Genomic DNA, 12,503 nt, shown 5'->3' with positions numbered 1-12,503 from the left:
CTGCTGGGACATACTCTGCTGGGGCTGGAACATGCTCTGCTGGGGCTGGGACATGCGCTGCTGGGGCTGGGACATGCGCTGCTGGGGCTGGGACATGCGCTGCTGGGGCTGGGACATGCGCTGCTGGGGCTGGGACATGCTCTGCTGGGGCTGGGACATGCTCTGCTGGGACATGCTCTGCTGGGGCTGGGACATGCGCTGCTGGGGCTGGGACATGCTCTGCTAGGGCTGGGACATGCTCTGCTGGGGCTGGGACATGCTCTGCTGGGGCTGGGGCTGGGACATGCCCTGCTGGGGCTGGGACATGCCCTGCTGGGGCTGGGGCTGGGACTGGGACATGCTCTGCTGGGACTGGGACATGCCCTGCTGGGGCTGGGGCTGGGACATGCTCTGCTGGGACTGGGACATGCCCTGCTGGGGCTGGGACATGCCCTGCTGGGGCTGGGGCTGGGACATGCCCTGCTGGGGCTGGGGCTGGGACATGCTCTGCTGGGGCTGGGACATGCTCTGCTGGAAATGGGACATGTGCAGATCAAATACACTGCTTCAGTTGATGTAGCCTATGTCGGCTGACGTAGCCTCACAAGCAAATAGCAGAATGTGACGACAGAAATGAAGCACATCGTGCAATCTGATTCACGGCAATAAATGCCAACCTGCGAACTAAACCGAATCACAGCCAATTTACCATGTCTCTAAAGATCAAATATTATTCCCAGAGTAATGGCTGGCTAAAAGGGGTAACTTGGAGAATATTTCCCTGTTCTTTGTCTTTGGTTTTGAAGTGGAAATAGTTATATTTCCTCTTCCCTAGCCCTATCCCCCCTGCCCCCTCGCTTCAACCCCTCAGCCCAGTCTCCTGCCTCTCTAGGGTCTACCTGTGAGATTTTGGAGAAATCAGGCACCCACCCACCCACTAACTTTGTCTGTGTGTGTGTGTCAGTGTGAGAGTGACTATGTGGTGAAGAGAGCGTGTGAAGGAGACCTGGGTAGACAGCCGTACGCCAAGAGAGAGTGTGCTCTACTCTACAGTGATGTCTTTACTCCCTGTCACAATGTGGTGAGTGTACACACACACACACACACATACACACACACACACACACACACACACACACACACACACACACACACACACACACACACACAGGAAAGGGGGATATGGGAACGATTCTTATCTGATCTCAGTAAATAAGCTCTACTCTCAGGAGATGTACACCACGACCAGAGACGCATACAGGGGGTTAAGGTGTGCAGCTTTAGGTGGTGGGTTGTTTTTCTTTTTGTACTTTTTTCTCCCCAATTTCGTGAATATCAATTGGTACTTACAGTCTTGTCCCTTCGCTGCGACTCCTGTACGGACTTAGAGAGGTGAAGGTCGAGAGCCATGTGTCATCTGAAACACGACCCTGACAAGCCGCACTGCTTCTTGACACACTGCTCGCTTAACCCTGGACGACGCTGGGCCAATTGTGCGCCACCTCATGGGTCTCCCGGTCACGGCCGGCTGTGACTCAGCCTGGGATCAAACCCTGGGCCGTAGTGACGGCTCAAGTGTTGCAGTGCCTTAGATCGCTGCGCTACTCGGGAGGCCCCCGGTGGTGGGTTGTTGAGGTTATATTGTGTTATTTTCTGAGTGGCCAACAGATGGTGGTGTAGGTTTGACTGACTTCAGAATGACCCAACACGAAGGTTGTCTTGTTAAGCAATGTTCTCCCCAGGATTTCTTAAAGGCCCAATGCAGCTGTTTTTATCTCAATATAAAATTATTTCTGGGTAACAATTTCATTTCATTTCTGGGTTTGCAATTAAAATGGTCAAAAAGAAACAAAAAATAGCTTGTTAGCAAGAGCAATTTCTCAAGCAAGTATTTTCTCTGGGAGTGATCTGAGTGGGGAGGGGAAAACTGAAAACTAGCTGTTATTGGCTCTTACACTAAAAGGGCATTATCATAATTTTCTAAATTTCACAGTATTATTCCAACCTCATAGTGTGTAAATGTACACTGAACAAAAATATAAACACAGCATGTAAAGTGTTGGTCCCATGTTTCATGAGCTGAAATAAAAGATCCCAGAAATGTTGCATATGCTCAAAAAGCTTATTTCTCTCAAATGTTGTGCACAAATTTGTTTACATCCCTGTTAGTGAGCATTTCAAGATAATCCATCCACCTGACCGGTGCGGCAAATCAAGAAGCTGATTAAACAGCATGATCATTACACAGGTGCACCTTGTGCTGGGGACAATAAAAGGCCACTCAAAAATGTGCAGTTTTGTCACACAACACAATGCCACAGATGTCTAAAGTTTTTAGGGAGTGTGCAATTGGCATGCTGACTGCAGGAATGTCCACCAAAGCTGTTTGCAGATAATTGAATGTTCATTTCTCTACCATAAGCCGCCTACAACGTTGTTTCAGAGAATTTGGCAGTACGTCCAACCGGCCTCACAAACGCAGACCATGTGTATGGCGTTGTGTGGGTGAGCAGTCTGTTGATGTCAACGTTCTGAACAGAGTGCCCCATGGTGGCGGTGGGGTTATTTCTATTTGTATTTATTAATGATCCCCATTAGCTGCTGCCAGAGCATATGTAATTGTGTGTGTGTGTGTGTGTGTGTGTGTGTGTGTGTGTGTGTGTGTGTGTGTGTGTGTGTGTGTGTGTGTGTGTGTGTGTGTGTGTGTGTGTGTGTGTGTGTGTGTGTGTGTGTGTGTGTGTGTGTGTGTGTGTGTGTGTGTGCATGTGCCAGTGTTTGTGTTGCTTCACAGCCCCCGCTGTTCCATAAGGTATTTTTGAATCTGTTTTTTAAATCTAATTTTATTGCTGGCATGAGTTACTTGATGTGGAATTGAGTTCCATGAATTCATGGCTCTATGTAGCACTGTGTGCCTCCCATAGTCTGTTCTGGACTTGAGGACTGTGAAGAGACCTCTTGTGGCATGTCTTGTGTGCATGGGTGTCCGTGCTGTGTGCCAGTAGTTTAGACAGACAGCTCGGTGCATTCAACATGTCAATACCTCTCATAAATAAAAGTAGTAATGAAGTCAATCTCTCCTCCACTTTCAGTCAGGAGAGATTGACATGCAAATTATTAATATTAACTCTCTGTGTACATCCAAGGGCCAGCCGTGCTGCCCTGTTCTAAGCCAATTGCAATTTTCCTAAGTCCTTTTTTGTGGCACCTGACCACACGACTGAACAGTAGTCAAGGTGCAACAAAACTAGGGTCTGTAGGACCTGCCTTGTTGATAGGGTTGTTAAGAAGGCAGAGCATCGCTTTATTATAGACAGACTTCTCCCCATCTTAGCTACTACTGCATCAATATGTTTTGACCATGACAGTTTACAATCTAGTGTTACTCCAAGCAGTTTAGTAATCTCAACTTTCTCAATTTCCACATTATTTATTACAAGATTTAGTTGAGGTTTAGGGTTCAGTGAGTGTTTTGTTCAAAATACAATGCTTTTACTTTTAGAAATATTTAGGGCTAAATTATTCCTTGCCACCCACTCTGAAACTAACTGCAGCTCTTTGATGAATGTTGCAGTCATTTCAGTCACTGTAGTAGCTGACATGTATAGTGTTGAGTCATCCGCATACATAGAAACTCTGGCTTTGCTCAAAGTCAGTGGCATGTCGTTAGTAAAAATGTTAAAAAGCAAGGGGCCGAAACAGCTACCCTGGGGAATTCCTGATTCTAACTGGATTATATTTGATAGGCTCCCATTAAAGAACACCCTCTGTGTTCTGTTAGACAAGTAACTCTTTATCCACAATATAGCAGGGGGTGTAAAGCCATAACACATAAATTTTTCCAGCAGTAGACTATGATCAATAATGTCAAAAGCTGCACTGAAGTCTAACAAGACAGCCCCCACAATCATTTTATCATCCATTTCTCTCAGCCAATCATCAGTCATTTGTGTAAGTGCTGTGCTTGTTGAGTGTCCTTCCCTATAAGCATGCTGAAATTCTGTTGTCAATTTGTTTACTGTAAAATAGCATTGTATCTGGTCAAACACTATTTTTTCCAGAAGTTTACTAAGGGTTGGTAACAGGCTGATTGGTCAGCTGTTTGAGCCAGTAAAGGGGGCTTTACTATTCTTGGGTAGCGGAATGACTTTAGCTTCCCTGCAGGCCTGAGGGCACACGCTCTCTAGTAGGCTTAAATTGAAGATGTGTCAAATAGGAGTGGCAATATCATCTGCTATTATCAGTAATTTTCCATCTAGATTGTCAGACCCTGGTGGCTTGTCATTGTTGATAGACAACCATTTTTTCACCTCTTCCACACTGACTTTACGGAATTCAAAAGTACAATTCTTGTCTTTCATAATTTGGTCCGATATACTTGGATGTGTAGTGTCAGCGTTTGTTGCTGGCATGTCATCCCTAAGTTTGCTTATCTTGCCAATGAAAAAGTCATTAAAGTAGTTTGCAATATCAGTGGGCTTTGTGATGAATGAGCCATCTGATTCAATAAATGAAGGAGCCGAGTTGTCTTTTTTTCCCAAAATGTCATTTAAGGTGCCCCAATATATATATAATTTATTTTTGTTTCATAGTGTAGTTTCTTTTTATTTAGTTTAGTCACATGATTTATTAATTTTCAGTACGATTGCCAATCAATTGGGCTGCCAGACTTAATTGCCATACCCTTTGCCTCATCCCTCTCAACCATACAATTTTTAAATTCCTCATCAATCCAAGGGGATTTTTTACAGTAATTTTATTTTAATTTTAATTTTCTTTAAGGGGTGGATCAGCTTAATATTGTGGAAAGATTGTTTCTTCCATCAATGTGATTGTCTGCATAATTTCCAATCCCCCATATATTTTGGGGGGTAAATATATACAGTATATCCATATACATATACATATACACATATATACATACACATACCTATATAGACATACATAATTTTTGGGGGAATATACCTTTATTATTCCCCGCAAACCCTACCACCCTTCCCCCAATTGGAGTAAACTAATAAACAATAACACTTAGGCTTCTACCTTCGGTTTATACATCTTATACACATTACACAGACACAATCTATTTTACAATAGTAATATTTTGTTTGTTTTTATTCCTGTTTGATTTATATTTGTAACTGTGCTATTTCACAACATTTCTGAACCTATACATTTCACAGACCCCGTATGTTTTACATTGGTTATCTTGTTATTAGTCCCATCTTCAGCTCCATTCAACCCCTCCCATCTATCTCTCAACACCATCCATTTTGGATTTCTATTTGCCATATATTGTTTAACCGTGCTGTGATGCTTGACAAAAGTACTGAACCTTTCTATTCTCATAGCTTCTACAGATTGTAAATTAAAAATATATTTTTTTGCTAAAATAATTATTATATTATTGATTGATTGACTATGACTTTTCAAATCACCCAGTATTGCTGTCTGCAGCGTTAGTTCTAGGCAAATGTTGCAATTCTTCAGCCATTCCTGGACCTGTGACCAAAAACGAGCTACATATGGACAATACCAAAATAAATGATCTAATGACACTGCCTCCTCACAGAAAAATCTGCAGAGCTGGAAAAGATTGTATCCCCATACAGTGGGGCAAAAAAGTATTTAGTCAGCCACCAATTGTGCAAGTTCTCCCACTTAAAAAGATGAGAGAGGCCTGTAATTTTCATCATAGGTACACTACAACTATGACAGACAAAATGAGAAAAAAAAATCCAGAAAATCACATTGTAGGATTTTTTATGAATTTATTTGCAAATGATGGTAGAAAATAAGTATTTGGTCAATAACAAAAGTTTATCTCAATACTTTGTTATATACCCTTTGTTGGCAATGACAGAGGTCAAACGTTTTCTGTAAGTCTTCACAAGGTTTTCACACACTGTTGCTGGTATTTTGGCCCATTCCTCCATGCAGATCTCCTCTAGAGCAGTGATGTTTTGGGGCTGTTGCTGGGCAACACGGACTTTCAACTCCCTCCAAAGATTTTCTATGGGGTTGAGATCTGGAGACTGGCTAGGCCACTCCAGGACCATGAAATGCTTTTTACGAAGCCACTCCTTCGTTGCCCGGGCGGTGTGTTTGGGATCATTGTCATGCTGAAAGACCCAGCTACGTTTCATCTTCAATGCCCTTGCTGATGGAAGGAGGTTTTCACTCAAAATCTCACGATACATGGCCCATTCATTCTTTCCTTTACACGGATCAGTCGTCCTGGTCCCTTTGCAGAAAAACAGCCCCAAAGCATGATGTTTCCACCCCCATGCTTCACAGTAGGTATGGTGTTCTTTGGATGCAACTCAGCATTCTTTGTCCTCCAAACACGATGAGTTGAATTTTTACCAAAAAAGTTCATCCAAATGCTCTCTAGCAAACTTCAGACGGGCCTGGACATGTACTGGCTTAAGCAGGGGGACACGTCTGGCACTGCAGGATTTGAGTCCCTGGCGGCGTAGTGTGTTACTGATGGTAGGCTTTGTTACTTTGGTCCCAGCTCTCTGCAGGTCATTCACTAGGTCCCCCCGTGTGGTTCTGGTGATCATTTTGACCCCACGGGGTGAGATCTTGCGTGGAGCCCCAGATCGAGGGAGATTATCAGTGGTCTTGTCTTGTATGTCTTCCATTTCCTAATAATTGCTCCCACAGTTGATTTCTTCAAACCAAGCTGCTAACCTTTTGCAGATTCAGTCTTCCCAGCCTGGTGCAGGTCTACAATTTTGTTTCTGGTGTCCTTTGACAGCTCTTTGGTCTTGGCCATAGTGTAGTTTGGAGTGTGACTGTTTGAGGTTGTGGACAGGTGTCTTTTATACTGATAACAAGTTCAAACAGGTGCCATTAATACAGGTAACGAGTGGAGGACAGAGGAGCCTCTTAAAGAAGAAGTTACAGGTCTGTGAGAGACAGAAATCTTGCTTGTTTGTAGGTGACCAAATGCTTATTTTCCACCATAATTTGCAAATAAATTCATTAAATATCCTACAATGTGATTTTCTGGATTTTTTTTTCTCATTTTGTCTGTCATAGTTGAAGTGTACCTATGATGAAAATTACATGCCTCTCTCATCTTTTTAAGTGGGAGAACTTGCACAATTGGTGGCTGACTAAATACTTTTTTGCCCCACTGTATATATGTATAACATTCTATTGGTTGCAAGAATTTTGTATAGTAATTTAAGTATTGCGTATCAATTCATAAACCATGTGCCATGGAATGGGTACATCGAAAATCTCTCCCCAACTATTTTGCAATTTATATGGCACAGCTGTCAGTTTTTTGGTCCTTAAATGAAATTGGTATATGTTTTTATTTATCACACTTTTCTTTAACCATTTATGCTCTTTAATATAGGACCGACATACAAGTTCCTTACTTTTTTCCCCTTCTACTTGCCTCTTTCATTTTTGTGGTAATGCTGCAATTAGTTGGTTGTAATTTTGGGTAGAGCAGACATTTCCATATGTCTGTGTTAGCTACATGTGTGACATAACTCCACCAGTTCTATTTATGATATCATTCACTAAAATTATACCTTTTTTAAACATTTCTTCGAAAAATATGTTTTTTTAAATAAATTAGTATATTTGACTTTAACCACAATATTTGTTGTATTATTTGTTCTGTCTTTTCAGTTGGATTAAACTGAAATTGCAACCAACTTTCTAAGGCTTGTTTAAAACAGAACGATATTTTGGAGATTATATCGTTTTCAAACAACCGAAAGTGAGCAGCTGTAATCTGAATAAAGGGAAAAAGGCCATTCTTGAACATAGGACGAGACATTCCTAACAATTTACTAGAGAACCAGTTTGGATTTAAATATAACTTTTGCATGACTGATCCCTTTAGTGATCAGTGTCACTTTAGTGGTCTAATGCTTTAATGTTTAATCATTTTGCCCTTTTAATTTTGTCTGGCTTGCCATTCCAAATAAAATTGAATATTTTTTGTTCATATAATTTAAAAAGCAGGCCACTAGGTGTAGGCAAAATAATAAGCAAATAGGTAAACGTAAGCAAGATCTTATCTATTTTTGCTAACTTTCTATAAAAATGTATTGGAATGAGATCATTTCTTTCTTTTGGGATTTGAATACCGAGTATGTCCACATCTCCGTCAGACCATTTAATTGGTAAACTACACGGTAATGTAAAATATGATTTTTTTAGTGATCCAATACATAATATTAGATACATAATACACTTATCATAATTAGATTTTAATCCAGAGAGGATAGCAAATGTATCTAGATCCTCTGAGGCCGTGGAGAGATTCTAATTGTGGTTTTAAAAGAAAACATGAATCATCAGCGAACAATGACACCTTAGTTTTTAAGCCACGGATTTCTAATCCCTTAATATTATTGTTTGATCTAATTTTAATACCTAACATTTCAATGGCAATAATAAATAGATATGCCGATAGTGGACAACCTTGTTTTACTCCTCTCGATAGTTTAACACTTTCTGAGATGTAGCCATTATTTACTATTTTACACCTAGGTTTACTATACAAAACTTTAACCCATTTTATAAGAGATTCCCCAAAATTGAAATATTCTAGGCATTTATATATAAACTCCAGTCGTACTTTATCAAAAGCCTTTTCAAAATCAGCTATCAAAACCAGGCCTGGCGTCCCCGATATTTCATAGTATTCTATTGTTTCCAGTCCTTGTCTTATATTATCTCCAATGTATTGTCCATGTAAAAAACCTGTCTGATTAGGATGAAAAATATCTGACAATACTTTTTAAATTCTATGCGGCAAGCATTTTGCTAGGATTTTTGTATCACAACACTGAAGTGTAAGAGGTCAAATTTTTTTTTAAATGGACTGGATCTTTATATATACCACTTGGGTCCTGTTTCAGTAATAATGATATCAGACCTTCTTGTTGCATGTCTGATAATCTACCATTTATATAGGAGTGGTTAAAACATGCTAATAATGGTCCTCTGAGTATATCAACAAAAGTTTGGTATACTTCCACTGGTATGCCATCCAGCCCTGGAGTTTTCCCAGGCTTAAAGGCTTTAATTGCATCAAGAAGTTCCTCCTCTGTAATTTGGCCTTCACATGAGTCTTTCTGTACAGATGTTAATTTTACATTATTATTAGGAAAAAAATCCATACAATTAGTTTCAGTTAGTGGAGATGGATGAGACTGAAACGAAAACATATTCTTAAAGTACTTTACTTCCTCTTTCAAAATATCATTCGGTGAATCATGCGTGACTCCATAATTTGTAACAAGTTTCAATAAAAAAAATTGGTAGCATTTCTATATTGAAGATTGAAAAATAATTTGGTGCATTTTTCCTCTAACTTATTCTGTGCTTCTATGGTACAGTTTTTATTGCTATCTAACTGTACTGTTAGTCCTTCAATTTCCTTTGTTAATATGTCTTGAGATTTTGCTTCAATATATTCACATACTTTTCCTCCCTCATGGTGCCATCTATTTTGTGAAGTGCACCAGTCCCTCCTGCAGCAAAGCACCCCCACAACATGATGCTTCCACCCCCGTGCTTCACAGTTGTGATGGTGTTCTTCGGCTTGCAAGACTCCCCCTTTTTCCTCCAAACATAACGATGGTCATTATGGCCGAACAGTTTTATTTTTGTTTCATCAGAGCAGAGGACATTTCTCCAAAAAGTACGATCTTTGTCCCCATGTGCAGTTGCAAAATGTAGTCAGTCTTTTTTTATGGTGGTTTGGAGCAGTGGCTTCTTCTTTACTGAGTGGCCTTTCAGGTTATGGCGATATAGGACTCGTTTTACTGTGGTCCTTTGCTCCTTTGCTGTCCTTTGCTGTTTTTCTGGGATTGATTTGCACTTTTCGCACCCTAGTACGTTCATCTCTAGGAGACAGACCGCGTCTTCTTCCTGAGTTGTACCACGGCTGCGTGGTCCCATGGTGTTTATACTTGCATACTATTGGTTGTACAGATGGACGTGGTACCTTCAGGCGTTTGGAAATTGCTCCCAAGAATGAACCAGACTTGTGGAGGTCTACAATTGTTTTCTGAGGTCTTGGCTGATTTTACCAAAATACTCATCCTAAAACATTTCTGAAAAATACACAGCCTACAGCAATTGAAAGACAAAGATCTTGTGCCAAAGAGGCACTGAGTTTGAAGGTAGGCCTTGAAATACATCCACAGGTACACCTCCAATTGACTCAAATGATGTCAATTAGCCTATCAGAAGCTTCTAAAGCCATGACATAATTTTCTGGAATTTTCCAAGCTGTTTAAAGGCACAGTCAACTTGGTGTATGTAATCTTCTGACCCACTGGAATTGTGATACAGTGAAATATAAGTGAAATAATCTGTCTGTAAACAATTGTTGGAAAATTTACTTGTGTCATGCACAAAGTAGATGTCCTAACTGACTTGCCAAAACTATAGTTTGTTTGCAAGAAATTTGTGGAGTGGTCGAAAAACAAGTTGTAATGACTCCAACCTAAGTGTATGTAAACTTCTGACTTCAACTGTATATGCCAATTATGTGATGATCCGACCGCATTCTGTCCCCTATCAACACTTTATAAACTTTTGGTGCCAGAGAGAATGGCATAAGAAAGTAGTCAAAACGACTAGCTTGATTAAGCCTCCGCCATGTATATCTCACTAGTTCAGGGTATTTAAGTCTCCATATGTCCACTAATTCCAATGTATCCATGACATTCATGATTTCCTTAAGTGCCTGAGGGTGATAGTTTGTAATGTGATTTACTTTCCGGTCCATAGAGGTATTTAAGACCGTATTAAAATCTCCCACCATAATAATTGAGTCTAGTGTTGCTTGTAGATTTGATAAATTCTTATATATATTTTCAAAGAAGCTTGGATCATAAATTTTTGGACCGTATAGGTTAATAAGCCATATCTGTTTAATGTCCAGTAACATATTTTAAATAATCCATCTACCTTGATGATCTGTTTTGGACAATTTGCACATTTGGATCAAAATTACTGTTAATTAATACCATCACCCCTTTTGAATTTCTTTGCCCATGGGAGAAATATATTTTGCCCCCCCAGTCCTTTTTCCACAAAACTTAATCTAAAATTGTTGAATGAGTTTCCTGTAAACAATAGATATTATATTCCTTCTCTTTTAGCCAGGTAAATACTGATCGTCTTTTCTTATTATCTGCTAAGCCATTACAGTTGTAACTGTCTATACTTATTTCACCACTTACCATAATGAGACACAACTTTCAATTCTATTTATCAAAATATATGTTTGTAAACGTACCATTAAAAAGTAACATGATGATTGAGTGTTTAAATACCTGTACCATGATATTTGCATTGCTACTAAGTAAACCTCCAATTGGTACCCACTATTCCACCCGCTAAAAGCCCTCCTCATCCCGAGTTGGGTTGTCATCCCAATGCCCGGCAGACCACCCCCGACCCCCGTATCCCATAGCCCTGAAAAGACTGGGATCCATCCTTCGAAAAGAGCACACAGTGCCATTTACAGAACAGAAGTAGATCAACCTCCAAATGCATTTCCATCGCCCTCACCTCGATTTGTATTATATATAGCAATCAAAATATATATATATATATTTAAATCCTGTTTCTTAATTTCCATAATTAGCTATTAAATATTGTACTAATGTAGGCAATTTATGCAAAGGATTTTACCTCTCACCAGTCTCGCCATTACCAAAATTACATTATTGCAAGCAATTATTATATTAGCAAACAATTATTGTGAATCATCCTATATTGTCCCTAACATCTTTTACTCCTTCACAACAGTTGTTGGATATGCACATACACTCAACCCTTTCCCCCACACAACCATAGGCTCACATTCTCAACAGTTGCACCATCCCAGAGCCCAACTCAAGAAAGGTCTTGATTTACGAATGCATATACAGTTGCAGCAGTATGAGAAGGCCTGCAAAACTGTGCAGAAAAAATGGGCAGAAATTGGGAGATTTTATTAACCATTGTCACGTCCTAGATGATGTAGGTCAAATGTACACCTTTTCACTGAAACACCCAAAACATGGTCCCCTGTATTGACCATATTCCCAAGCATCTCCATGCAGTCAGACTTTTGATTTTGTGCCACCAGGGTCACAATAATATACCCCCTCTCTGAATGTCTGAGTGTGACCCCCTCCCCAAGGGTTACTACAGCTAGTGTTGCCAGCACTGCCACTGCCTGGGTGGGGGCACCCCACCGGAATCCCCACCGGCTAGGTAAAAGGTTGTCAAGGTTCTCATTAGCAGCTTTGAGAATTTCCTTATATAGTATGTTCTCCCTTTAGGGGGCTTTGGCTTTGCAGGACCAACCCTGCCAAGCAGGCTCAGAATCTTGAGGGGGAAGTGCTGCTCTAGGTCTCTGACTGCATTTTGGCTGCATACAGACCACTTACAGCAGGCCCATAAAACAGTTAGGGACTTCTCCGTAGTATCTGGGTCATTCAGGTGGGTGTCTAGGGTATAGGGTTGTGGACCGTTCCATCAATATAGGA

The 12,503-nt window shown here is 40.5% G+C and overlaps 2 protein-coding genes across 2 annotated transcripts in view; both read left to right on the top strand.

Moving 5' to 3' along the window:
* The window catches only part of LOC139584089 (autotransporter adhesin BpaC-like), a gene marked incomplete at its 5' end in the record, with an annotated part of 924 nt that extends 370 nt beyond the window's left edge, over positions 1-554 (top strand). Inside the window, one exon of the mRNA XM_071415599.1 lies at positions 1-554. This exon is cut by the window's left edge and continues 370 nt beyond it. Within this exon, the coding sequence (XP_071271700.1) occupies positions 1-554 (554 nt within the window).
* LOC139584636 (otogelin-like protein) overlaps positions 1-12,503 on the top strand; it is a 63,454-nt gene that overhangs the window by 32,730 nt on the left and 18,221 nt on the right. The window contains exon 28 of the mRNA XM_071416715.1: positions 944-1,060. Coding sequence (XP_071272816.1) covers positions 944-1,060 — 117 coding nt within the window. The remainder of the gene's footprint in view (positions 1-943; positions 1,061-12,503) is intronic.

Source organism: Salvelinus alpinus, chromosome 9 (assembly GCF_045679555.1).
Source record: "Salvelinus alpinus chromosome 9, SLU_Salpinus.1, whole genome shotgun sequence".
Classification (NCBI taxonomy): Eukaryota; Metazoa; Chordata; class Actinopteri; order Salmoniformes; family Salmonidae; genus Salvelinus; species Salvelinus alpinus.
This window is presented reverse-complemented; position numbering and strand designations above follow the sequence as displayed.